Source organism: Apteryx mantelli, chromosome 8 (assembly GCF_036417845.1).
Source record: "Apteryx mantelli isolate bAptMan1 chromosome 8, bAptMan1.hap1, whole genome shotgun sequence".
Taxonomy (NCBI): domain Eukaryota; kingdom Metazoa; phylum Chordata; class Aves; order Apterygiformes; family Apterygidae; genus Apteryx; species Apteryx mantelli.
The window spans coordinates 41,662,234-41,689,721 of NC_089985.1; the positions used below are offsets into that span (position 1 = coordinate 41,662,234).

Below are 27,488 nucleotides of genomic sequence, written 5' to 3' on the forward strand. Positions count from 1 at the left end.
TCCCTGACGAGTTATTTTCCTTGCCATTCCTAGAGAGCAAGGTTTTGCTGTCATAGAAGCACAAGATGGAGAGGTCCAAGTTTTCTAGAATGGTTTGGGATGTGCAGATCTCAAAGTGCTGGAGTTCTGGCCTGTCCACAACTGCAGAGGACAATTCTGTTTGCACTTGGACCTGTGCATTGATCTCACAGCCTCTTCTTCCTTACAGTCTTGATTCACACCTCTGACTTCAGCCCTTTTCCTTACATCACAAAATAGAATCAACTGCATAAGGAGTTCATCAGGTTTTCAAAGATTTTGAGCCAAAAGAAAGCTGACAAGTTTGAAAGTTTTGGCTGAACAATTCAGTCAGAGCTTCTAGGAACCACCACAAAAAAAAGAAGAGAACAGCTCCCACCGCGCTCCCACACCTTCCCACTTCCAGCATTATCAGAACACCTTACTTTTGGTGAGCCAAAGGTGCACTTCAGCTTCCTGAGCTCTATTGCATGTGCTATTTCTTCCCAATCATCAAACATGTCATCGCGATACGCTAACGACACATCCAGTGTAATTTCTGCGTTTTCTTCTGCAAGAGTAAGGAAACATCAAGCTTGTTAGGCAGGACAGGAATTGTACAGAACACCGGAAAGGTGGAAGAGCCTCTAAATGCTGAAAGGGCCTATGAAAGAGGCACAAAAGTTACAGTGAGAATGAAATCTTTGCATTCCAAACAATACAGGTTAAACTACCTTTATTCAAAACATTTATTTCCTCTCTAGTAGAGGAGTAAGAGCCTAATTTCTATTGGTCATAAAAACCTGGTATCTTGCTAACTTATGACCTATAGCTTGTGTCATGGTTGTGGTTGAAGACCATTATTTATATAGCATTAGAAGCTATAGTTCACATTGCAACTGTCTAGGTTTCAGTTTTAAGACAGACAATAAACCAAGAAGTAATCCAGCAGACTCTTCACCACAGGTTGGCAGAGGGACTAATAAGACAAACTTTTATTCAGACCTTCTGCAGTTAAGATATGGATATGCAATAGGTCCTTCCTTTTCAGGAAGTAACTATATTGTATCATAAAATATGTTTTAAGTTGACATTGAATTTTTCTGTTTAGCTGGGGAAAAAAAAAGAGAAATAAACTATGTAACTGTACATGGTTTGATGAACTGTATAAATGAGAAACTATGTAACTAATGGTAATTTTTGTTCATTAAACATGATAGCAAAAGTCATCTAGCAATGTAACCTTAGATTTCTTCCGGTGGCCAAGTTCACCATCCACACACCTAACAGGAAGAGCACTGTCCTGCAGAACTAAACAAGTTCAGTTCCTGTTCAGCTGAACACCATCTGTTCAACTGAACACCATCAAACAACATTAAAACAAGCCCAACATCTTGAATAAAAAGACATTTGACGAAGATGTAGTTTACAAGAGAGATTTTATGTGAAAGAAAAAGGCTCACAGAGATCTTTTGGGGGTGGTGGGGCATGGAGAAACACTGCTGGGAAAAAGTTAAAATGCATCACTGAAAGTAAAATCACTTCAGAATTATCCATAATGAGGATCCTTAGATAAGCCAGGTTTCCCAGAGTAATAAGAAACACTACAGAGTTCCTTGCAAATAAATAAATAAGCAAGCTTAGCTGTGCTGGTCTTGCTGGGAAAAGGAAAGTCCTACAATTTCAGAGACAACAGTCTCCACGTGATGTTTTCTATGGGCAACATCTAACTTAAGTCATTCTACACAAGCTTGTCAGAAGGATTTTATAATCCCCCCCACAAACACAGCCCATGAGCAGCACTGGCTTGTTTCCATCTTTACAGATGCACCAATGTGCACTTAAGTAAACACACATGGAGCATTTATACACCTAGGTAAGGTGACCACACAAGATTTGTCTCAACAGTTTGTTATTCTCCAGGCAAGGAAGAATAAAGCAGAGGGGCAAATTAATAATCAGGAGGAGTAAAATGTAGGATTCCTGTGTTTGAAATGTCTCAATAGGCCAGCAACTCTTTACCAAACTGCAGATGGTGAGGTATGCAACAGGTCACGCGGCAGACCCGAAATACCAGCATTTCTATCAGCAGCTTCAGTTCTTCAGGACAGTGCTCTTCCTGTTACGTGCAAATAGTCAGCCCGTCCTTTCCTGGACACCTTCAGAGCAGTATATGGGGTGTAACCGCTTTCAAACATACTCCTTCTAGGATGTTGCTAAGAGGTCATTGCTGTAAGAAGGAAATGGGGTTAAAACAGACATATTTAGATACCATAATTGAGCAAGTCCACAAAATTGAAAGAGTTACAGTGCAAGTCTGCCAAGCAGCAACACAAACAGTTTAAAAACCTAAAACAAGTCTGTACCAGCTTTACCAGATGCAAAATCCTCCTATTTACCAGGCATCGGTCCAAGGAAAGGCTCTCAAAGAGGAAAACGTTCCGAAAAAAACATGTGCATGCTACAACCTAGCCTGCTTTCATAACTCAGACTCCTCCAGGTAGTTGTAGCCATTGAAAAACTGTTGAACCATTCACTATTTGTTGTGCCAGTGTTGAAATACTGTACTGTTATTGCAAATAGCTCATACTTTGAAGCTCCCTAGAAGCAAGATGCGGCATGCTTGTGAACTCAGTACATCAGAAGTTCCTCTGTGGTAAGTCCCGTCCCCCGTCTCCCCCCGTCCCCAAATTCCATCTAGTCTGCATCATTAGAAAGTAAGACACCATATGTACTATATCACTAAAGATATATATTCGGACTTTCAGCATGTTTACTGGAGCAGACCAAGTGGAATGCCTACAAAATAGTCAATGGCCGTAGCTTTTTACCGTGAACTTTGTGTGAAAAACAGCTACCTGCTTTCACAGCAAAATTCTACACATGGGAATAGACTGCAAAGAAAATCAGTATCTGACCCACTTAATGATTTTGAAGTTTGGCACACAGTGCTTCATTACTCCGAAAAAAAATCTGGTCTTCATAATTCTGAAGGGAAAATGTTTAATGTCTACAAGTAAGCATGACTCTTTGAAGCACTACGTGTCCCATATATTTGTCATCTTTTTCAGTTATATTTTTGTTGGGAATATGTGGTGGCACACTCATCCAAAATGATGAGAAGGGGTGTGGATGGTCTCTGCGGTTTAGACTTGCTATTTATACAGTGTTTGGAGGTGGTTCTGTTATGCTTTAATGTGGATGCAACACGATTTTTCAGAGCTTTTTTTTGTATACACATATGATCTATACTATCCAGATTGACAGCAAATTCTTTTCTGCAGCAGCCATTAGTTATGGAAAATTCATGTTTCACGGAAACCTCTCAGATCCACTATGGAGAAGACCAGCAAAAATGAATAAATGGGAACATAAGGTTAAACTTGGCCCCATTAAAGGGAACTAAAAACTTTATTTCAGAAGCTGTAAAACCAGCTAGAATGTTTGGGATTAAATCCAACAGAAACAGCTTTTATTATTTCATCTTTGTACTCCAAATGTTGCTGCTGCAATTGCATATGAAAACCATAAGGCAAAAGACATACTCGCGTACCTTTCCAAGCCAATGAAAGTGTAAATTAGAATCTCCCTCTGAATTTCCATTAATGCCTATACTGGAATACCATCTCCCCTTAGAAGAGAATTTTTTACAGAGACCCAAGCCTGCCAACAGAAAACAGAAAAGAATAAGTATTTCAGCACCGCAGACTGATACCCCTACACCAGGGCACTCAGTGCCTCTTTCGGTAGCAGTTCCCAGTGTTTGAGGGGAACAAACAAGGACGATGACATACTATTTGGCAGACAACTACATCTTCAGGAGATGGGTGACTTATTCGCACATGTTAAGATGACATGTCTTAATGATATTAAGACATAATATAGTGGACAGACAATGAGGGGGAGCTCTTCAGGCACAGCATTACTGCTCCCGAAGTCCTTTGAATACTCCTGGCACCCACGGGCCTGCGCATGCACATATACCTGCAGGGAAGAGGGAGGGCAGCAGGGGAGCAGAGCTGACGTTCCACCATACTTGGTTCAGCAAAAGGAAAGGTGTTTTAAGACAGTGTCATTTACCATCAAGATAGGGGATGAAAGGAGGGAGCAGGAGGCTGGAGACTGGCCACTGAGTCAGTATTTGCTGGGGGGGGGGGGGGGGGCGGGGGGAGAAGAGACTTTACCAGCTTCTTTTCAGAAAGAAACAGAGTTATGCCTCGGGAACCAGGCACTTTAGAAGAATAAAGATCAACAGTATGGGATGTAAAAAACAAAATAAGCGCAAGCTATGCAAAAGCAATTTTCTTATGGGTATAAAGTCACGGCCTATGAGAAAACTAAAGCCACGCAACAGAGTGCAGAGCACGCCACTAACCAAGTCCGGGGCCCTTTCCCGTCCTGCAGAGCACCGCCTTTTTTCTGCTTGGCATCATCTTCTCTACTTCCCCTTCAGAGGAATGCATGGTATTTTTGGAACAGAAATTATTACCGCAGTCAAATCCTAACAAGACTTCAGGTAGATGGTACCATCTAAAGACAGTGAAGAAGGAAACAACTTTCTAGTTTTCTTTGTGGAAAGAAAGAGAGGATAAATACAGAAAAGCAATGGCAGAGGACAGAGTATTTTATATATTCAAGGTTGAGCCACAACAGATAGGGGGGAGGCAGCAGGGAGAAGAGTATGAAAACAGGCAAGGAAGGAACAGAAAGAGCTATATACCTATACTCAGCTCAGGGAAAGTAAATATTCACTTCCTCCATGTATGGTAATTAAGATTCTCCAGAACTTCTCAACAGCAAAAAGTAGAAATAGGTAGACAGAAATCTCCATCTTATTCAGTATTAAAAAGATGAAATGGTCCTTGCTGGGAAACACCTTCTCTCAAAGGCTGGGGCAGAGCACCTCCTCAAGGCATGATCAAGATGAATCTTACAAAGAGTCACTGGCACTGAAAAACTTTTTGCCATTCGATCATAATTACTGAGATGTTCAATACAGCAGTGTAAATAAAGTCTAGGCAATTTGGAGCCTGGAAATGCAAAAAAAAAAAAAAATGCAAAAAAAAAAAAATCAGTATCCAGGATCTTTTCCATGATTCACTTTAAAGTGTGATATTAGCACACAATGTCTTCACTCACATTACAATAGTCTAAAAATAGAGAAGCTGTTTAGGAAGATGGCTCTGTGCCAGCTGCACACTAATACAGCTATCTGAAGAGAAGTCTATGCAAGCAAACAGGAAAAAAAAAATTAGGATTATGTTTTTGTACTTTACTAGCCCTCTAAAATTACAAAACCTACCACAGAGACAAATTTGTATAAATTTGAACAGGAATATATAATGCTCAGCCATACAATTGTACACAACTTCTTTTGAACAGCAAACTGAAGTCATTCTCACTTATTAACATTTTAAATTTGCTAGAAATAAAAAGAGAAGAAATGCTTTTTCGGAATGAATAACTTTAAAGACCTGTCCACATTGTTTTGCCATCCCATAAATGAAGGCATCGTTACTGAACGTCTAATATGGTGCAACTGTCATTTTGTACTTGTAAGGGACATTTATAGATGTCAAATCAATGTTAAGCTTTTTTTTTTTTTTTTTTTTTTTTTTTTTAAATTCTTCTACAAGGTGAAACTCTGGGATGAAGGTCAAGAGATTCGACTTTGTGGACTTCTGCGAGTCTGTGACAGCCAGCGATCGAGCAGACTCCAGGTCCCCTGCTCTAACTACGAACAAATACAAATGAATTAGTTCTTGGCACGCAGAAGGTTATACTGTGAAGCAGCTTGGAGAGAAGGACTAATGTTCCCTGTTATAAACACTAACGCTTGCCAAATGCAAAGGGCCTAGACCCATGGCAGCACACACACAAATCCCCAAACCCCACAACTTCCAGTCCCAGAGCACACTGTCCCCCCTTCTACAAAGCGTTCTGTGTATGAACAGTGCCAACAACTAACAACCAAGGCAAGGCAGGAATGAGTTTTTGAAGTGAAATTGAAGTATCTAAAGGGATGAAAACAAACAGATTAATGCAACCTGTAAAAGAAAGCGAATATAAGCAATTCCTAAAAGCCTACAAAACCAGGAATACTGCCTGTGGACAGCAACATTGCTGCTTTGTTCCAAGCAGCAGCAAACACAGGAATGAAAGACAGGAAGACTGCAATTAATAGCGAGAGTTTAGCCAAGCATGTACTGTATGAAATGAGGGACAGTACTCTGAGGACAGGTGCTATTTTGGAGAATGGGCTTTGATGAGCTAAATGGCCTTTATCCCTTCCCTAGAACGGCCCAGTGTTCCTCAAATTCAATGACAGGAATAAGATCTAATTGCACAGTAACAGAGTAACACTTAAAGTTTCTAAAGAAGCCTTTTGTGCTAGCTCTACACAAGAGATTTCTTATGGTCAGAAACCAGATTATCGCCGCTGCTCCTCCAACTAATTCTACTTCACTTCCAAGGCTGCTGCCAGCCAGCTAAATGTCAGATTACTGCACACAGACATTCCCTCGCAGAGCTGCATCCATCGCCCTGGTGACTAAGCTCTTTCAACAGCTGTGTTATTGCTGGAGAGTGGCCAGTGTTGTTCCTACAGAGCATTTGTTTCATGCAGTCCGTGTGAATGAGACATTCTGCACCGAGGCGAGCGCAGGGTCCTGCCTGCAGATGTTATCTTCCTCGCGGACTGTGCAAAGTTTTACTGGAGCTTTTGTTATCGAGGTACAGAAAGTTTTACGACAACTTCATCTAGTTTCTCTTTCCACCTTCTTTCCCTGTTCTGGAAGGCATCTATTTTCAGTAACTGAATGCACAATGAAGGACAAAAACAGCTTAGACACAAAAATTGTCTTTTCTTCAGAGAAAATGTCTGAATGTATTGCAGCTTTCCATGAGAGATAAACATAAGGCAAATAGTTTAGCTTGTAAATATCTGAGTTCTTGGAGTCCAGAACAGCTTTCTAGAAGTGAACACGCTAATGCCTCGTTTCTCTCCGGAAGGGTATCAACACCACGCAGCGTTCCTGGTGGCATGCTCCAGGCGGCCCAGAGCCGGCCGCCGTGCAGGCTGATGGATTGCTCTCCGATGCCATCGGGGGCACTCTGCCAGGTCTGACATTTCCTTCTGCCACAGAAAAATCCTTGCTCACTTGATGACCAAGCCTGCAGTCAGAGGGCTGACACACATGCCCGATTTCTGGCGTTCTGCGCACCCAGTGATGCGTCATAAGCAAGCAGAGCAGCCCTAATTAACCTGCGGTACAGCTGGGACTTAGCCTCCTGTTAGCCTTGCCCTGCGGCCAGAGAGACAAACTTTAGAGCTGGCAGCGGCGAGAGGAAGAGCCCGCGTCACGCGCGTGAGTCACCGCGGTGGCCTCCTCTCCGGCCGCAGAGCCCCCCAGGAGCGCACAGGAATGCTCCGAGTCCGGTGCTTGTGAACAGCTACCTTGTCCTTCAGCGTCGTCCGACCACTTCTGCGCGGCATCCGCAGCCGCCGGAGGCAGGGATGTTCCTCGGGCAAACGGGGCAGTTGGTTTCTTCGCTTGGATAAAACATTGCCAGTTACTACATGGCGCTGCTTCCCTGGACGATCCGAGGCGACTTCAGAACGGTTATTATAACGGCGACTGACAACGTCTGTAACAACTGTGAAGCCTTCCAGAACTCTGCTGGTTTGGCACTAACCCCTATTGGCATTAACTACAGCAGGATAATTGACATGTCCGAGGTCTTAAATTAAGGCTTAAGAGAGAAGCAGCTTAAAAGTGTGAAATAAACTTATTTCTGTTCTTTAAATTGACAGTTTAATGTTACTATTTTGAAAAGTTGATTCCAATTGTCTGATAAATAGAGCTCGTAAAACTCTGCAAAGTTACCAGAAAAGCACAGATAGTTAATAACTTTGGGTTAACAATCTTTTTGGTTAACTTTGTTTTATTATCCGTTTTTAACACAGTCTAGGAAGCAAGAAATGTGTTATTCACTCGTTTCTTAGATAGCTTTTACACTTAATTTAAATCTGACTTCAGCTTGGCACAAAGTGTAGAAAAACAGCAGTTTAAAGCTTTTTGCAGTCAATGAAAGAAATCCTTCAAGATGTGCCAAAGAAGCTTACACAATAAGAAGTATTAATAGGTCTTGTCTCAAAATGCTTCTTATAAACAAAGAACACCAGTAGCTATTGAACTGATAATGACCAGAAACAAAATCTTCCCAAACTACAGAAGCAGTGCATCTCATCTCCAAATACTTGGTTTTATTAACCAGAGGGTGGCAAAAGACAGTTTTTTCCTGCTTTTAAATCTCAAAAAGAAATCCCAGCTTTGAAGGAATTGGTCATTGAACTGCACAAATAACGATGAGAGGGTTCTCTCTGTGCTTACAGGAGAAAATACTGTCAAAAGTTTGCTTGGCATTTTAACAGACTGGTTCCAGGTGTTCAGCCAGTGACTTATTCCAGCTCACTGGTTTGATTTTAAAAGCATCAGAAGGAAGAGTTATTTTACTAAACACAATAATCTTTTAAAGTCTAAAAAGCTGAGGTCCTAATAAAGCTATGAAGTATAATTCCCTTCATATTTTAGAAGTAAATATAGTTAAAAATACATATGCCAATTCTATAAAAATCACATTTTTCAACTTATCTTAATGCTGTTGTATTACATAGCTGGGAAGAAACAGGCCCACATTGATCAGACAAGGCAAAGGAGTGCGATTTCAGGAAAACTTAAACAGATCCAAGCTGACCTTGCTACAGCCCCCACAGTGCATACGCCCAGCTCCCCTGCTTGTATCATCGCCCCGCCAGGGAGCTCGTCCAGATCCTCAACAAAGCAGGTAGTTTCAAAAACTCATTTGCTCCCTGAACCAATCCACCGCATGATCACATGAACACTAGTCCCAGGCCCAAGAAGAGGGAGACGGTGCAGCCAGAGAAAGAGCTAGAGAAGCCCCAGTTGAGACCAGGTAAAACTATCAAGAACTATAACCCAACTATGAATGAATAATTTATTTTTCAAAGAAAGGGAGTTTTCCATAACTTTTTTTAAAAAAAAACGCAATCACACCTACGATTGTTCTTTTGGTAAGAGGCTGATTAGTCTGACATTGTTTTGCAGATTTGTCTTGCAGGGGTTTTTTTTCCTCTCCATATTTTATCTTCTTCCAGGTACTGCCTAAGGGTGAATCCCAGTAAGACAAAGGGAAATTAGACAGATCACAGTCAGCACGAAATAAGTGACACAAAGCAACTTACTTAGGTCGTTGTCCATCTTGAATGCAATGTCCAGCTGCATGATGAAAAGCATGAACTGGAACCAGGGGCTCATCTCCTTGTTAGGAAGAGGAATGTGAACAGCAAACACGATATCATTGGCCTCTATCTGCCTGCTCACCGCTTCGTCGAAGTCTTTGATCTTCTCACAGTAGTTAGGTCCCCAGGGCGTTAGCCACTTGGTTTTGTGGTGGTTTTTTCTTACATCAATGCACTTCACTGACGTGTAAGCAACAGCTGTAGTGGGACTGGGAGCTGAAAATTAAAGAGAACTTTTTTTTTTTTTTAATCTTTGAGTATCTTATACAACAGTTTCCCCACCAAGATATGCAGCTCCCCATTCAGTTATTTGGAAGCAATCTAAAATAAACATGTCAAATGATTTTTCCCTCACAGCTCCTTCATCTTGCAGTTAAATATCTAAGTTTATTTTGTCTACAGACGTATTACTGACTTTGCAGTGGGATCAAATTAAGATTAGCTGAAACAGTGCGAATGCATTGATTCAGTCTCAGATACTCAGTTATACCAAAATTATAGTGAAAATTATTGACATTTTTCCTGTGTATATAGCCTTCCAGCTTACTCACTCAAGCAAGTCCCCATGTAAAGCGCGTACCCACATCACTAACTCAGATAGATGAGCTAATCCTAATGCTGGAAATTCTGCGGAGCAGGGAAAGGCTAACTCCAGTGATTTGAACTAAGCATGGGTTGGGCCAACTACTTGGGCAAGAAGGTTTTTCTCACTGCTGAATCATACAAGTCTTTTTAAAGCAGGCTGAAAGTCCAAAGCTACCATACCTTCTGGAAAGCACCAAGGAAACAAAAAGCCCCCAGAACTGAGTATTGCTGCTGCCTTTTTTAACTCATTTTCACGCCCACAAGTGATCTGGTTTGGTGGGTGCAAAGCAAAAAGGTTGGGCCCTCTCTGTGCAATAACTGTAATCAGCTACGATTACCTCCGTGCCACCTTTCACAGGACAACACAAGCCTCTCCACAGGGCTCATTAGCCTCAGCTCAGTGTGGCACTAACACAGTTTCCATGTCAGGGCTGGCTTAAATCTGGCTTACAGAGTCCATGCTGAGCGAGTTCCCATCTGCCTGCCAAATCCCACCACGGCGTTATCACAGACGGGCACAGCCACCACATGCCTAAGGTATCCACTGTACAGAGCCCTGCTCTCCTCAGAGAGAGAGGTTTGGATCCCAGCACAGTTCATATTATTCAGGTAAGCAAAACATCTTCCGAAAACCAAGCTAAATGCAAAGAAATGCCTATTGGATGAGGTTATCACCCACTGGCACCATCTCCAATGGGCAGTTTCCCTGCAATTTTGCCTGTGTTGCTAGAGGGAGCAGGGGCCAACCAGTGCCATTTTGAACAACGACAAGCATTTTGCCACTTCTCTTATCCTACTCCTAACCGTGCAGGTCCTAACCTACGTCGCACAACTGCAGAGAGCACTAATATAAGGGGTGCAGATTAATCTAAATCCTTGGCTGGGGGACATAGCAGGAACACTTTGCATCTAACCCATCCCAGTGCCACCACCAACACCTCCTGTCTGCAAACTATTTTTCAGAGCTCTCCCTCCCAGGCATCTTACTGTGTGCGTCTTGTGCCAGCTACAGTCTTATGTCTCAGCCCCATAAGAATTTCCCTATGGGAAAACATCAGGAAAGTTGACCACCTTTGCAATACTCCAAAGTTCTTTGCTCATCCACTTCTGTTATTTGAACAGAAGAATCTTGCATTAAGGCATTTGTTCTTTTGCTCCAAGTCAGCTGTGAACTAATGACTGTGTTAAAAACAAAGATTTGTATCCCCTTTTCCCTAGCCACAATCTTTTAAGCTCTCAGGAGAAGAGAAGCTGGATAGACACCTTAACTCTGAAAAATTAGCTGGCAAAAATTTACATTACACCTTCTCAAAAATCTCCCCTGCCCCCCTCACCACAGCCATCAGGCTCCTTAACAGGTTTCACATCTGTGCACAAGATACCTGTTTTCATTTTATCAGGATAATATATAATATCCTAAATCAGAGAATTAAAGCTACGGAGGATTATACTGCTTTGGCTTTGTATCAGTGAGGAAACAGTCAAAAACTCCTAAGTAAAAATAGGGATGTTAGCAGAAAGAAATGCATTCAGCCCTGAGCCAGTCTTTCAGTACTGAACTTCAGCATGAAATAGAACACCTGCAAGTCTTTCCAAGAGAAAGGAAAAGCTTTTAAAAACTCAAATATGTTTTCTAACATAGCTCTGTCATGCCAAGAATTCTTATGAAAACAGTTCTGCCCTGTTTCTAATATCATCTGGGAAATAAATATTTTAATAGTACACATATGTATCGCCAAACTCAGAAAAGACGAGCAGAGATGGAGTTAGCTCAGCTCTAGATCTGGCCACCACAGTTTTTAGGGGCTTCTACATACGCAAAGTCAAGTGACCAGACGTTCAGTAACAATTCTCCTGTCCCTTATGGATCTATTCTTTTTTTGTCAGAAGTATTATTTTTCACAACAGTCAGCTCAACATATTTTAATGTCTAATGGATTTAATGTCTAATTTTAATGTCCAATACATTTTACTGCAATTAAAATAGAACTGTCCCATTTTCTGGAATATCGTCAGTAAGCTACCATTAGACACGCTGCAATGAATTTCTTCCAGCTCCCCAGGTTCTGGGAATCAGAAGGAGCAGGTTAAGCCTTTGTTTTAAGCTGTTAAAGCCTTCATTTTTTATTTTTGTTTGCACTTGCATTTGAAGAGTTTAAAGTCATGTAAGGCAAGTTTTATGTGAAATTACAGTTATTAAAAAACAAAGAGTCCTATCTTTTGTATGTGAGTGTGAAAATATGGTTGCTGCCACTCAAAATAATCTAATTCAATCTCATAACTCAAAATGCTCTAATTCAAATGATAGACATTTAAATATTTCCACACTACCCACTAACGCAGAAGTGGGATATAGAGTAGCAGAAGACTGACTCCGACTGTCAGAACCGGCACAGGAGGGAAAGCCCGGGTGGCCGCGCGCAGTTCGAAGGGAGCGGGCCAGGCTCCAGGCTCCTACACCAGTCTATTTTCACGTTGTCACCACCATCGTTCTGACAGACGGCCAGAGACTTTCTGAACAGATCACAGCCCACCAAAAAACACCGGCAGCAAGTAATTATACCCCACGTACAAAATTCAACAATTCCAATGAGGAAAACAAAACAAAACAGCCCCCGCCCCCAGCCCGGCACTGGCAGCGTCCAGCTCGAGGCCAGCTCATGGTTTGTGGCCCCCCGCGACACGCAGCCGTCTCGGCCGGGGACGTCCACGCACACTACGCCCAAGTGATTCAGCCCGTCTCCCTGGTAGTCTGGCCGCAGCGTCACGACAGCGCAGCTGTGTTCCTCCGCAGGATCCCGGCCGGGGCTCTGCGGAGCGTCCCACCGCTCTCTGCTAACACGCACCTCCGCGGGCACGTTTCAGACGGGTGCGCGAGAGACCAGGCACCAGGCAAGTCACGAGAAAGTTGTTAAAAAGCAGTTTGCTTATAGACTTTTTTTTTTTTTTAATATAATTTGATGATAGCACTAGTTTTCTTCTGGCTGAAAAGCAGCAGTTACGAAGCTGTCAAGGAAGGGCTACTAAAAGGAAGCTAATCTGCTCGAGGAGGAGTCCTCCCAGACTCCTCATACCTGCTCTTGACAGCCACCCACCACCTCAGCGTATCACAGATACGTAGCACTGCTGCACTTCAACCGTCCACGGCGTCCAGCAGTCCCTGGGGAACCAGGGAAAGCTCATTTAGTCCAGCAGCTCCAGAAAACTACAAGTTATCGATAAACCAAAAGGAAACTGAGCAAAATCAAGCATTCAAAACCAAAACAAACCAGAAATCTGACAGCACGCCCATGATCACAGAATGCTTTGATGGATTGGAAGTGCATTAAAGCACCACAAAGTCATACAGTACGACATTCCTGTATGGTGGCATGATGCAGCATCCAGCAACCAAGACTAAAACTGCAGCTATACGGGAATATTTTGGATATTGCCAAGAAATAAGCTAGACATTCTAGACAAGCTCTTGGAGCTTTTTAACTTTTAAATCGCACAAAGATCTTTCAAAGTAGGCATTTCTGATTTAACATTAGTTTTCTCTGTAGAAATAATAATGTCTCTTGCTTTGATGCAACTCATTAAAGCCATAAATATATGTTTTCATCACTGACTGATTATGATTTTAAATACTTGGCATGCTAACTCAAGCATTCCCTCTGCCAAAGTTACAGCCTTGAGGAGTAAGAGACAATTACTATATATATTTCTTGTCAGGAACTGCACACCAAACAAACGTCGGCACTTGGCTTACATTACTTGTTTGGCTTCATTCCCATTAAATTCGACTGAGTGTTGAACCAAGTGGAAAAAAAATGCTTTGTGAAACTGCAGCCAAGTCAACTAACAGTATTACAAAGTGCTATGCAAAACAAAGCTAGCATCAAGGGATTTCAGCTGAAGAGTGGTGCCAAGCAGGCTGCTTTCAACCCTGCAGTCTGTGGGCTGGTATATCATGTCATATGTAAAACTGAACCATTTATGTCAGCCTGTAAATAATTAAACAGCATTTTTTGCATAACACAGTGGAGAAGTCACAGCCCATGTTCTAAATCTGCTTGCTGTGATGAGAAATAAGGCAGCAGTTATGGTTTAGATTGCTTAGCAGAAGCAACCAAGTAGGGCTTTTATCAGGCAGTGTTTCACAGAAACTTTTCACAAACCTAGCTTTCCACTAGGCAATTTAAACAGAAAATACTTCTCCAACACCTTGTTTAGCATTACCAGACCGAGCTGTGGTGGGAGCCCTTTTATGAAGGTTCTCTGGCTCCAACAAACGCAAATAGACCTTGTGCTGAGGCCACTTGCTCCAAGTTGTTTAACCACTGTAGCCCTGAATGCGAAAACTGTAGCCAGAGAGCTGTAGACACAAGGGTTTCAGAGCTGCTAACACTGCTGGTGGATACGGCCTGCCCCCCGCAAAGCAAAAAAAGCTTCCTACAGACAAGTTTAGAGATACAATTATTCACCGAAAATGCTTCTGGAGCGACAGGCACGATCTCCAAGGACTGATATGCCTGCACTAGCGGGGAAGGAGGCAGGCTGGGGAGAGGAAGGGGAGCATCACCTCCAAGGCCCTCCTTAGCACTGATGGGAAAAATGAGTACTACGTCTTTCTTAAAAAGACCAGGCAAGCACACACATGAAGACAAAACCAAGATAGTCTCAGCAGCCCGTCTTTTGTAGCTCACTGCTTTTCATACTAGTTTGGGTAAGTTTGGGCAAGTATCATTTACCATCTTCAAAGCTTGCCTGCATATACATTATAAACACATTTGTCTTAAAGGTATGCAGTGACTGGCTAAAACAGTCTGGCCATGTGTTTCTGAGGAACTAGAAGACAGTCTGTTTCATCTCTCCAGGAAGATACTTCAGAGATGTCTTGCTCACTACAAAAGCCCCAAGGATATCACAAATTACACAGGGTTAGCCAGACTGGGCTATTTCCTGCCAAAGAACCACAGCTCCTTTTGATATTTTTAGTCCTTTAACACCAAGTAGATCCAGATATCTTCATCAATATGTCCAGCATTTCCTGGGTAGGATTTTTGATGAACTTTAAAAGCCAAGTTTTATTTAAGCTAATGCCTCACATATAGCTACAGATTGAAGTAATTCTTGCATATAATTTCCAGTGAGACTTGTCTCACTTTTCACATTCAAAATACTCTTTAGCCATTGGCTCAAGCAAATATCCAAGCTATAGCTTTACTTGAGCTACATCCACAGAAGATAGCAGCACTTAAAAGGAACAGAGGCATTTAGTGTTGGACTGCAGGGGGGAGAGCATGGGACATCAAAATTTGAATTATTTTCAGCTTTGAATGAGCTGAAACTACTTGGTTTCATGTTGAATTGGTGACTGTGTTCCACCTGAAACTAAGAGACAGGATAGTCTGATAGGAGATCAGACCAGATTGCTTAGGGCATTATCCCATCACATCTTGAAACTGATGTACTGCTCCTGGGATGCAGGTATGTTGTTGATCTTGTTGATCCCTCTTCCCCATTTTTAGCACTCTACACACAAGTTAAACATTAAGTCGCTGTATAGCGGTTGTAGTTGAGTTTAGATGAGATAGAGATTACTGTCAGCTGGATAACGCACATGTACCAAAGTCACAATGAGTATATATTCCAGTTCTTTGGACTTCTGGTCCCTACTTGCTTCGCTCCATCTTCTGAACGCCCAGAACCCTTGCCCCATCTCAAGTGGTCACATTTCATTCCTCACAACACGTCATGCTGTTTCTATAACCAAAGTCTTACCGTGCTGCGTAATCTTAGATCAGACTGAAACAGACATTGAAAAACTATGCTCTCCTCTGCAAGGGTGAGGCTTGCCTATGCCAAGAAGCAATTGCATCTGGTATCCACCTAGCTGGCAGTGGCACTGAGAGCGTCTGCTAGGGAGAGCTCAGTAAGGCTCAGCATGGCCTCCAGCACAACTCACTTTTCAACTCAGAAAAGTTACAGCTGTTTTTTCCTGCAGCTCCCAGTTCTCCCATGTGCTGTGTCCCAGATCTTGGCTCTTTACCCGCTTTCACACAGATGTTTCTACTCTTCTCCATTCAACTTCCTCCCTTCTACTGGGTGCATTTACAGTCACCTCCAGGCTGCCCCTACAGAAAGCTTGAGAACTCAGACTTTGATTGGGGCAGAACACAAAACCAGAGAGTAAACAACAGTAAAGAAAGGAGGCTTTTTGATGGCAATAAACCTGTAATGAATCTTCAAGTGCAGGAGAAACAACATTTCACCTTCAAATTTCTAAAAGAAAAACCGAAGTTAAGACTATTAGGTCTTTAAGAGGGAGAGCACAAAATAAAGGATGAACATTAGGATTATTTCTACTGCAAAGCATGTTAGTGATTGTCTCACTTCCTGTGACATACTGAGAGAGAATGAATTAAACAGAAAACTCTTGTTCAGACAACCTCCAAAACCACTGTAGCCCATGACCTATCCTGCAAGGGAAATTAAGGTCAGAAAAAAAGCTTGAAACAGGATCACATCTTTCTCAAGTTCAGTAGTCCTCAGATTACTTTTTACAGCCTAGAGCTGCAGATTATTTTTTTTTTGGTCTGGCCAGAATACCAGGTAGTACTGGGAGTGTACCTCAAACACAATTTATAAATACAAACAAACAATTTGTCTTCTTTTCATACCTGGACCCAAATCACAAAGATGCTAGCAAATAACACCGATCAGCCACATAACTCATTTTTTTTAAATCTGGAAGTCCCCAACTCAAACCTTCATGCAGGTTAAGATGATAATCATTTAACGCATCTCTAGTACAGCAAAAAGTACCTTTTGTTTTATTTTTTTAACTAAACCATCCTAAAAGCAATCTATCTTCATTAAATATAGGCATCCATCTCCCCTTTTTCAAAGAAAAGCAGAAAACAAGATACCCACTGTAAAGGGACTCACCTCAAGAACTGTTCATCAAAGAGGAAAAAAAAAGTTTCACCTTATTTAGACTAAACTTTTTAGGTTAAAAAAAAAAGATTTACTATGGAATAAGAGAGCTCAATTATTTGGTGCATTTTACAGTATTATTTATAAACTTCTATAAAAGAGTCACCATTACCCAATATAACTATTCAGATTTAAGATCCACTTAATTTACTAAACTGCTATAATAAACCCTCAAGTAATTCCTTTCTTCTCCCCTATTCTGTATTCCTGTAAACAAGACATTCAGCCCAATTATAACATCCACTCTTCTACTACAAGAATATTTACCTCTATGATATATATTTTTGTACCTTCTCATCTAGAACACCTACAGCATTTCAAATTAACTACTGACCCTTGCTCTCACACTATAAACAAGCCCTTTAGAAAAATCTCAGTTGTATTGTGTCTACATTGATTAAAGCTTGAATCCTAGTGACCTCATGTGGTGTTAACTTCTCCCATGCACCAAGAGCATTCTGCTTTTCTACTCAATTACCCCCTTCTGTGCAGGGCCATCACTACCCAATGAGCACATACAATGGACTTCCGCTTCATTACACTAACCAACAGCAGGATAGGAATAAACAAGCTAATTTATCATCGGACAGACCAAGGTTTTCCAATTAGAACAGTGAGAACCTGAATAACGTACTATACATACATATTTACTGCAACATGAAAGTTATGATCTCTTCTACCTCCGTTTTTCCTTACCTTGATGCTGCAGTTTAACATAATGTTCATGACAGTGACCACTAATGCAATCTTTAAATTATTATTTTTTATTTTTAGTTACTGTTTCAGAAGCCCGTGTGAAAGTCTTTTTCTGAACACTAACAGCAGCCTTTATATAATTTTTTTTGAGCAGGGGGTTGGACTAGATGATCTCCAGAGGTCCCTTCCAACCTCAACCATTCTGTGAAATAATAGCCACACTCTGCTGAAAGCCCACTCCCCTTGTGAAAGGTATTCCTTTTCTATATTATCATTTGGCTTCAAGCTTCATCAAGATCACAGCCCTGTCTCGCCAAAGATTGCATAAAACGTAGCAGGACTCCAGCCCTGGTTAAGCAATCAGATCCATGAGATAAGAGAAGGAGAAAAAGGCAGAGGTTTACCACAGGGCTCACAACTGCATCACGAGTCAGAAGCAGAGCCATAAACACCTAAAAAAATCCAAGCAGTCCCAAGTTCTGGTACAGTGCCTTACCCATCTAGCTTCGTTGCACAGAAAATGTATCCTGCAATGTTTTATTGCCTTTTATTCTGCTTTTACTGAAATTGTAATTAAATTTCTTTCAAAGAAAGCACAAGTAAGGCTTGTAATTGGAAAAGCATTTTTCCTCCTTGTAAAGAAGGCACTATTTTCATAAAATGGGCACCATTTCATCAATATTTACAACGGGATTTCACAGACCTATTACTGTGGCTGAACACTCTTGTTTCCCTCTTTTCCAGTAGATTTCCCATTACTACATGTTTCTCAATCTTTCTGGTCTCAGACCATAAAAATGAATCCGTCAAAACAAAGCAGACCCAACCCCCCCACACACACACTTGCCTTCTACTTTCGAGGCAGAGAACAGACGAGGACTTGTTGTGCGCATACCCTGTTCTGCAACGGGGCCAGCTTAGGCGCTACTTATTTTTCCCTCCTCCTTTGCACAGTGGTAGGATTCCTGACCCAGTTCGCTGTATGGCTCAATGAAAGATAAAACCAGGTGGCATAAACAGCAGTTCACGCTTCTGCCAAACTAAAAACTATGGTCTGAATGTGCAGAGGTGGGAATGAGCGGCCAGGATTCGGAGATCACTAAACCAGTGCTACCGCCAACAGAACAGTCTTACTGTTGATTTCTATGAATTACTATGCTTTTTTTATTATTTTCTATAACCAAGCAATATCTAGAGAAAAATAAATAAAAATAAAAACACCCACTTTTTTTTTTTAATTTGCTCTTGAATGGTACATTATGCAACTTTGAAAGAAGTTGTCCAGAAGTTGTCTGTGCAGCCCAGCCACTTTAAAGCAACACAGACTGAAGATTTTCTTTCATAAGAAAATTCTCAAAGAGCCACAGTAGTAGCTATGCCAAGAACCTTTAAAAATGAAAGTGCAGTTGGGATCCCTGCTGTGGAAACAGAGAAGTCAAAGAACCTTGTAAAGCGGCTGACACAGAACACACATCAAAGTGCTTCTGGGGAATGATCTTGTTTTCACAGATAAGGGATTATTCCCATCAGCCACAGGCAAGACTCAAAGCAAGAAAATCTTTCGAGGCAGTAGAGTACAAGCATACGTGTCAGGAGAACTAAATGAATGACCTCCATGATACATACATGTACCCAGTAGCAGGGACAAACATACATGAAGCAAGCACTAGCAGCACGAGTTCCATAAATGCAAAAATATACATTAAAGAGATTTTACTTAAAAGAAAAGAAGAAGGTAAAACTGATTTACTAATTGCCACAAAGACATTTTGATCTTCTTCCAAGTCTTCCCTTGTCAATTTGCAACTCAGATCAAATGCATTTCCTGCTACATCCAGCCAAGATATTAAATCCCTGGAAACAGAGGTCTAAAATAGCAATGGTGACCCAACATCATCCAGTGCTGCTTTTAGAGAGAAGCTTTTCTTTTGAGTGACAGTCTGAAATTCTACAAGTCGCGCACTACAGATAACAAGATACTTTGAAACTGCCAATACTCAAATATGTAAAGAATTTCATCTGCATTTGAATACAAGGGATTAGATCCTCTTAGAGTGAATATATTAGCCTATGTATTTCACACATGCCAGAGCTAGCGCTAAGGAAATCCTGGAGCGGATGTATTATACCTTTGCTCTTCAAAGGGATTCTAAGGCTAACATGAAAGAGTTATAACTTGACTTCAAAGACTATAAACGTTATTTACTAAAGAAAGGACTTCCTGTTTAAATCTTTATCTCATGCAAAGAGTAGAGAGACAACACGACCACTGCTTGATCAGTGTTCAGATCAAGTTTAGAAAACAAATCTAGTTAGTTGTATAACAAAAAGGAAAAGCACTGCACAAGCAATTTTTACTTTATCCAAACTATGAAGCACAAGATTTCCCTGATGTAGCTCTCCCAAGCTAACTGTACTTTGAAAGTGATGCAACTGCAAGAAGAGCAAAAATATTACCTCATAGGATTTACAGTCTTTACTGCCTGTTCCTCAAACACCCAAGCACAGAAGCTTCTGTCTGGGAACTGTCAATTTCTGGCACATTTGCCCATTCAGCTACAGTTACAACCCTTAAAAAGAAGAATCGAGTAGACCTAAACTAAATAGACATGACCTTTCATGTCTGCTTTTTCATCAGCTCCCAGTGCTTCTGCCAAGACTGCAGCACTGAAGGAATGTGTCTATACAGAGGAGTCTATTGGCATTCATGTCCACAGTACAGCATGGACCTATTCAGCACAACCTGCTGAAGAGAGGCTAGCAATGAAAGAAAGTCAGGCAAATAAAAATGGTCTTTGTCCTAGAATTCACAGACATTCTTATTTAGGAGTCTGCATCCACATACCTTATAATCCAGAGCATTTCTCCTCAGGAGATCAATTCAGTCCTAAGAAGGTAATGAAATCTGAGGAAAGAAAATTAAATCCTGGAAACTCACTGCTCAGCAGCCAAATCAGACATTTAGATAATGAACTGGAATTGTTGGTAGCTGCTCAGCCATTTAAACACATGACTCATTATCTCTCTGGGTAAGGCATACAACTAGAAGTTCCATTTCCTCCAGTCAAAACAATTCAGGGTTGGGTTTTTTTTTTTTTTTTTTTTTTTTGGACCTTAAGCCAATACAAGGAAGCAGTGAGCCTTCACACTCTCAGATGCATCCCTCTCTTCCCAGGAGACTTATGTGCTCAAATAAGAAAACTCCACTTCTCCAATCAGTTAAATCAGTAAAATGTATGGTTGGATATTGGACTTTCAGCACTTAGCTGTATTCCTGCTCTTTGACTTTGTCTTCACTATAAAAAGCTTCTCTTGAATTCAAGTCATCTTGTTTGAATTGTAAAGATAATCTGCAAATTGTCATGAAGTGCCCTTGTAGTCTCTAAGTAACTCACATAAAACTCTTCTCGGACAACTTTGCAATAACTCTTAATTTAAGGGAAACAAAAATACAGTTTTGCAATGGACATACTGCTGTCGAGAGCTCTGTTGCCTACTTTCCTCCTGCGCCCTTCATTTCAGCCTGCTCATCTTCCCAGCAAGCTTGGTCTTTGCAACAGCCTCCCATAGTACCAGAAAAACAGCGGTAAGAAGCACATCATATTACTTTAATCATGCAAAGCAGAGATAAAGCCAAAGTAGGACAATTTCTTAACCCCAGATCATTATAATAGAGCAAACCATTCAGTGGAGCACAAGCTGATAACAAATCAGCAAGCCTAGCAGAGTCAGACATCGCAGGTTTATACATCCGCCCGGCTTCTGCGCTGGCCAGGGGGCAATGCAAAGCCCACCTAGATGCACAACACACTGCCCGAGCACCAGCAGCACCCGTGAGGCTCAGAGCTCACCAGCAGCCCATAGGACCTGCAGAGCTACACAGCATTATAAAGAGTGCCTGTCACTTTGGGATTTAAGACCAATACAAATAAAATTTCCTGTTTTCTCCATGAACTCTGAACAGATTTGAACAGGAAAGGCACAATTTTGAGTTTGTTTCTTTTTAAGAAAAAGAAGAAATACTGTATAGTTTCCCTTGCCTCTTGGAATTTTTTTTTTTTTTTTTTTAAACTTTTAAGAGGCAACACTGTCAACAGCTTTCCATAGAGTCTACAGAGGAACATGTTTGTAAACAAAAGCTTTTGTTAAATAAATAAATGGCAACACAAAGACACAAAGCCCCCACTAGTCATCAAGTCAGATCTCTATACACACAGAATTTCTAACACACCTGGCTGGGCATGAGAAGGAGAGGACACAAGGTGCCCTAGCCCATCTTTGGCACCAAGACAGCAGTTGTGATGTGACCTCTGCTGAAATGCCCTAGTCAAAACTTTCAGTAACAAGCTGGGTCAGATGCCTTCGCTGGTCCAGCTGCGAGCAGGTTTGTCCTTACGCTGAATACAAGGCCTTCATGAGCTAATCTGACTCCACATCCTGGCTATAAACACGGAGGCACCCCTGTGGGCAGCCAAAGGGTGAGATACCTGACTAAACCCACCTACTACATTAAAAAGGCAAAATATACATATGCATAGTATTATGCAAGGGCTCCTGGGACTGCTGGCACAATTGTAAATTTGTTTTATTGTAATTTCTCACAAACATTTTAATATTGCCTTGGATGCCAGAAGAAAGCATTCCTGGTTGAGCAAAATCATGTTCTCTCATAACATATATATGATACTGTTTATACCAGGAAAGTGGAAGTAGGGTTTCATTACGACTAATTTCAGGGATCATGTTTTATCTAGTACTCATACAACCTAACAGAGCATCTAACACATTATCCAGAAGTGCAAACTTTAAACAAGATATTTACAACAGAGCAGGGACACCAGAAATTCTGCAGGATGGTTTCAAGTAGTGACGCAACCCCAGTCATCCGGGCCAACATTTCTCTGCAGTAGTATGACAACAAAGAAACACCCCTTCAAGGTGTTTTCTCGCTCCTCAGCTTTGCAGAGCTCCCAAGGACTTCCACAGGAACTTCACCCTACCAAGGAATGAATCCGGTATGCACACATTGCGTTTTTTGTCAACATACAGTTCTAAGCAAAATCCATGCAAGTGCCGATAACAGTCCTGCTTCCAAATAAGGGAGTAGGCTACAGGAAATCTGTAAGCCTTATTAAAATTCAGACATTAATACAGTTGACTGTCTAAAACCAGGCAGAATTGGCACAACTTCAGAAAAATGAAGTTTTGCTGCAAGCGTTGTATCAGATACCAATGCACTGCATTTGTGTATTTTGGACTTGAAAAAGTAATCTGTTAAAATAGAGCACTTAGTCATTGTTTTGAAATATGACCTAACTCACTGCTAAAGGAAAGGGTGTTTTAGCTTTGTAGCTGGGTTCCAGTTGTGTACATATTTTAGTTTGTCTAGACCTGAATAAACTAAAATAACTAGATTCCAGGCGTTTGTGTGGTGCACTGGATCAAACCAGACCAGGAACACTATTTCAGCGACATCTCAGCTCTCATCCCACCTTGTAGTACAATACTCTGGAGAACAGCATTCTCCTGTCATTACTGCCAGAGCTCTGCACAGTTGGACTACTTATAGCACTGTCCCATTCCCCCACCCCCCCTTTCTTCAGGCGCTTGGTAGGAGAACACCTGCCACGGATCCATTTTTCATCGGATTCCTCTCAGAAAACGCCACATGCTATGAACTCACTAAGAGGGTCTGTCCTGGACCCGACTGCGGGCCCAGGGACAAGCCGCGCGCCCCCGGCTCGGTTCAGCCCCGCAGAGACGGGGAGCAGGGGAGGACACCGACGAGGCGGGCTCCAAGGCTGCCCAGCGGCCCGCAGAGGCCCAGCGGCACGCGATACCCGGCTCACGTTGTGCTCCGCTCCGCCAGATGTTGGGAGCCACACCACACCCAGTTACACGCAGGAACCTACAATTGTTTCAAGTCAGCAGGCACCATATATGCTTAGGCACCGTATACGTACGCTTAGAACCTGTTTCTGCCCAGACAATGCCTGTTAACTCTTTGCATGCCTCAGAAGTGGTACACAGCGAGGAAGAAAGAAATTGGTTTGGGTGATTGATTACTGCAGTTTTACCCGCTGCAAGATTGGGGGGGGGGGGGGTCCCAGGAACCAGAGTTTCCCCACAATAACCCCCTAGGACTTGCCCTCAGATGGCAGATGCACTTATTCAACCACCAATGTTAAGCTACCCTCAGTTTGTGCAACGTGCTCAGACTCAGCACCGAATTACCGTCTTCATCGTGACAAGAACCGATCAGCCAGGCTGGGCCTTGCCTACCAGAACGGCACACGCAGCTTTTGGATATTGGCAGCAGGCGGCTCGCGCCCCTCAGCGAGGCAGCAGCCCTCCCCAGGATGCGCTGAGCAGCGCAGTAGCAGGCTGAACGAGATGGAAGGTGGCACCAACAGGAGCCCTGTTCTTTCATCTCTAAAACCTCATAAACCTAAATACAGACATGCCTGATTATCACACCTGGCCCACGATGAAGACAGAGGCACTGCTTTCTGATCAGTGCCTTCCTTCTAAAAAACTTAAGCAAGTTACTTGTAATAAACTTACAAATGAAAAGCTACAGGAAATGCACTTTGAAGATATAAGATATACCCTTATGAACATTGACTCCAGCTTCTCTGCACGATGCAGGCCAAGGAATTTTATCTAATGAATCAGCGTCTGGTTCAGTAACTAGCGCTTGAACTAGCTCCTAAAGAACACACAAGGAAAAAAAAAGAACTGCCAACCCTTACAGTCTTTGGTGTTGGTCAGGCCCATTTTGTGTGGTTCAGGCCCACAAGACTAGAAAAACTGGGTTTTAATCTAATATTTGTCTCAGATCTCCTATGTGATTGACCAAAAGTGAGGAACAGAAGCAACAGAATGAGGAAAGCTTAAGTTTTTGAAATTTATATTTAGTAGTATTTACACGGTATTTAAAATTGACAATTAGAGAGAATACTACAAACGCAAAGTATTACTGGGCATCAGAAACAGTCGGCTTTCTGGGGCATGGGTGTAGAAATTTCTACAATGTCTCTAAAATAAAGATTACCTGGGGAATAATTCAACTTTATTCCCAAAATAAAAACTGTAAGAAATGTTACCAATGGCCTTTCACGGAAATTTTAACTTTATCACCCACATGCAGTTACAGCTGCTACTGAAAACAGTCGCCAGGTATCGGAGTCATAACACCACAGAGTAAGAATCCATACAAAAGGAAAGTGAATAAACACTTGGGCAAGCCGATCTGTGTGCCAAAGCCGCCTCCAGGGGAAAGAAGGAAATCAATCCGATCAGAAGATTCCTCCATAGCGCAGGCACCACTTCTTAGCGAGAGCTGGGTAAGAGGTCAATAGTGGAAATCACCAAAGTAGCTCTGTGTGCACGCCGATTACTCCAAGGAGCTGATGCACTCCCCAGTGAAGCGCAACTCAGCTGCTTTCTCCCAGAAATAGTTCTTCAGGACTGCCCCAACATCAGGATCTCCTCCATCTTTCTCCTTCCAATCCCCATTTCCTTGCCCAAACAAAAATCACAACCGGAGACAGGCGGATAGCAGATACCGCCCGAAAACGCGTTGCCAAAGGTTACATCGCACGCCAGCACTTGCCCGCAGGTCTGCAACGCTCCCTGCGAGCTAATAAACGGAGACAATGGTGGGCTGGAAAGTTTGTTTTCCCGGGAAGGGGCTGTGTGCTCCGCTCCCAGCCCGGCAGCGCGGCCCGGCGCGGGCTCCCCGCCGCCCCGGCCCGGCGCCCGTCCCCGCGGCCTCCAGCCACCCCCGGCGTTTGGGGAAAGCAGAAGCAGAGGCGAACAAGCCCGCGCAGTTGCGAGCGCCTCCCCGCAGCGCACCGGGAGAAGGTGTCCGCGGAGAGCGGGGCGCGCACGGCCACAAAAGCCCGAGTCGCCCGGCGCCGCGGCCGCGGCCCCCGCCGCGCTCGCCCGCGGCCCGGCTGCGATGCGAGCGGCAGAGCTGCTCGAGGAGGAACCGCGCAGCGATCCGAACGCAAAGCGCCGCAAATTAGAGACAATAAAAACATTCCTCTCCTCTGCTGGAGGAGCTCCCACTAATTCTCCCTTTTTTTTTTTTATTGTTATTACAGAAAGCGATGAGGTTTCCTCCCGCAGTCGATTCGGAGACCGAGAAACAGGGAGGGGGCGAAGGTAAGAAAAGAGTGAGGGAAGAATTAGAAAAAAAAAAAAAAAAATCAACTTTGCAATGCAAGGCTTCCTTGCGCCATCAGTCGCCATGCTGAAGATTTTCCCCCTTCCTCTTTCTTTAAGTACATGCTAAAACCAGACCAAAAAAACTTTTCTCTGCCCCTTCTTTTCTTGTAGGCACTAGAGGGAAATGTGCACAAAGAGGCCCATGGAGCTGTGTTTTCTTAACCACAATAGCGGGGCTAATTAGATCATAGAAGCAAGTCAGTGATACTGTAACAAGTAGCTAAACAAGACGAAAGAGGGAAGGAGAAAGAGAAAGTTTGCACCTTTAACACTCACCAATCAGACCTCCCACCAGAAAGGCGATGACTTGGAAAATCAGCAAGATCCCTCCAACAATGCACAGCTTTTTCGTGCTCATGTTTTCTATAATTGCCCCAGCCATTTTTGCCGAGATTTCTCCCCCCGCTTCTTGCTTCTGCTGCAAACTCCAGGCTCTGAAAGTGCTTGCAGGGATGGGAAGGAGGCAGGCTCAGCACTGATTGCCCAGGCAAGCCCGGATCTGGCTCCCCCTCTGCCGAGAGCTGTGATTGTGGCCGGTGCTCGGCTGCATGTGGCTGCTTTAAAGGAGCAGGGAAGCGAATCACATGATACCCACCTCCTCCTCCCCCTCGCCGGTCCATTCAGCGGAGCGGCAGAGCGCGGGGCCGGCCCCGTCGGGCGAGCCCCGGCCCCGGCCCCGGCCCCGGCCGCGGAGCGAGCCTTGCCCCGCTTCTCCCCACATGCGCGGCGAGCGGCCGCCGGAGCCCCGCGAGCCTCGCCTCGCCCCGCCCGGCGGCGGCGGGGATGGGCACGGCCCGGGGCGCGGCAGCCGCCGCCGCCGCGCAGGTGGGAGCGGAGCAGCGGCTCCCGGGGGCGGAGGGAAACGCGGCCTCCCCCCCCCCCCCCCCCCCCCGCGACAAGGCTCCGCGCTGCGGGGGAACGCGGCAGCGGCTCCGCGCCTGCGGAGCGGCGCGGGCAAGGCGTGCAGGAGCGATGCGGCAAGAGGGGAGCAGCAGCGAGAGAAATGATGGCGAGAAGGAAGCAGGAACCGGCGGAGCGCGGCCGGGCGCGGGGATCGGGCGCAGCTATTCCTGCCGCCCGCAACGCGCTACGGCATTTGCTCGCGTTTCTGTCCGTCCCGACAGCTAACAGGCAGGGCTTTCTCCCCCTCTCAACCCTCCTGTCGCTAATCTCATGGAGTCACACTCAGCATTTTTTTTTTTTTTGAGTTTTGTTTCCCTTCATTTGTCTCTGAATTTTAGACCAACGTCGGGCGCACTCGGCAATGCAGGCGCTGTGGACCGATACCGCTATGGGGAAGTTACCTGCTTCCCGGTCCAAGACGGTCCGTTTGGTCACACATGGCCATAGATGACCTGGAATGAGTTCACTACCCCCCCGCCATCTCCTGCGGCTTTTAGCATTAGCGCCTTCCCGTCCCTTATGGGATACCACAAGGGTCTATGCTATGCTGCCCTGCGCAGCATCCTTATACTGATCACAGAATATCGTCATGTACCATTAAAGCTAGACTGGGAGTAGCTGCAAACGCTCCTTGAGAACAAACAAGCCACGAAAGGAAACAACTGGTGACAAAAATACGGGCAAGAAATGTCAAAATGTGAGATGGCTCAAATAGTCAGAGGCACAAGCAAATAATAATCTGAAACTAGTATTCAGTGAAAAAAGTTCAGAA

The 27,488-nt window shown here is 43.5% G+C and overlaps 1 protein-coding gene across 1 annotated transcript in view; it reads right to left on the reverse strand.

The window, feature by feature from the left end:
• The window catches only part of WLS (Wnt ligand secretion mediator), a 38,631-nt gene extending 12,284 nt beyond the window's left edge, over window positions 1-26,347 (reverse strand). The window contains exons 1-3 of the mRNA XM_013945110.2: window positions 26,090-26,347; window positions 9,263-9,535; window positions 444-568 (exon numbers count right to left, since the gene is read on the reverse strand). Of these exons, the coding sequence (XP_013800564.1) occupies window positions 444-568; window positions 9,263-9,535; window positions 26,090-26,195 (504 nt within the window). The 5' untranslated portion in view covers window positions 26,196-26,347. The remainder of the gene's footprint in view (window positions 1-443; window positions 569-9,262; window positions 9,536-26,089) is intronic.
• Between the last annotated feature and the right edge of the window lie 1,141 nt (window positions 26,348-27,488).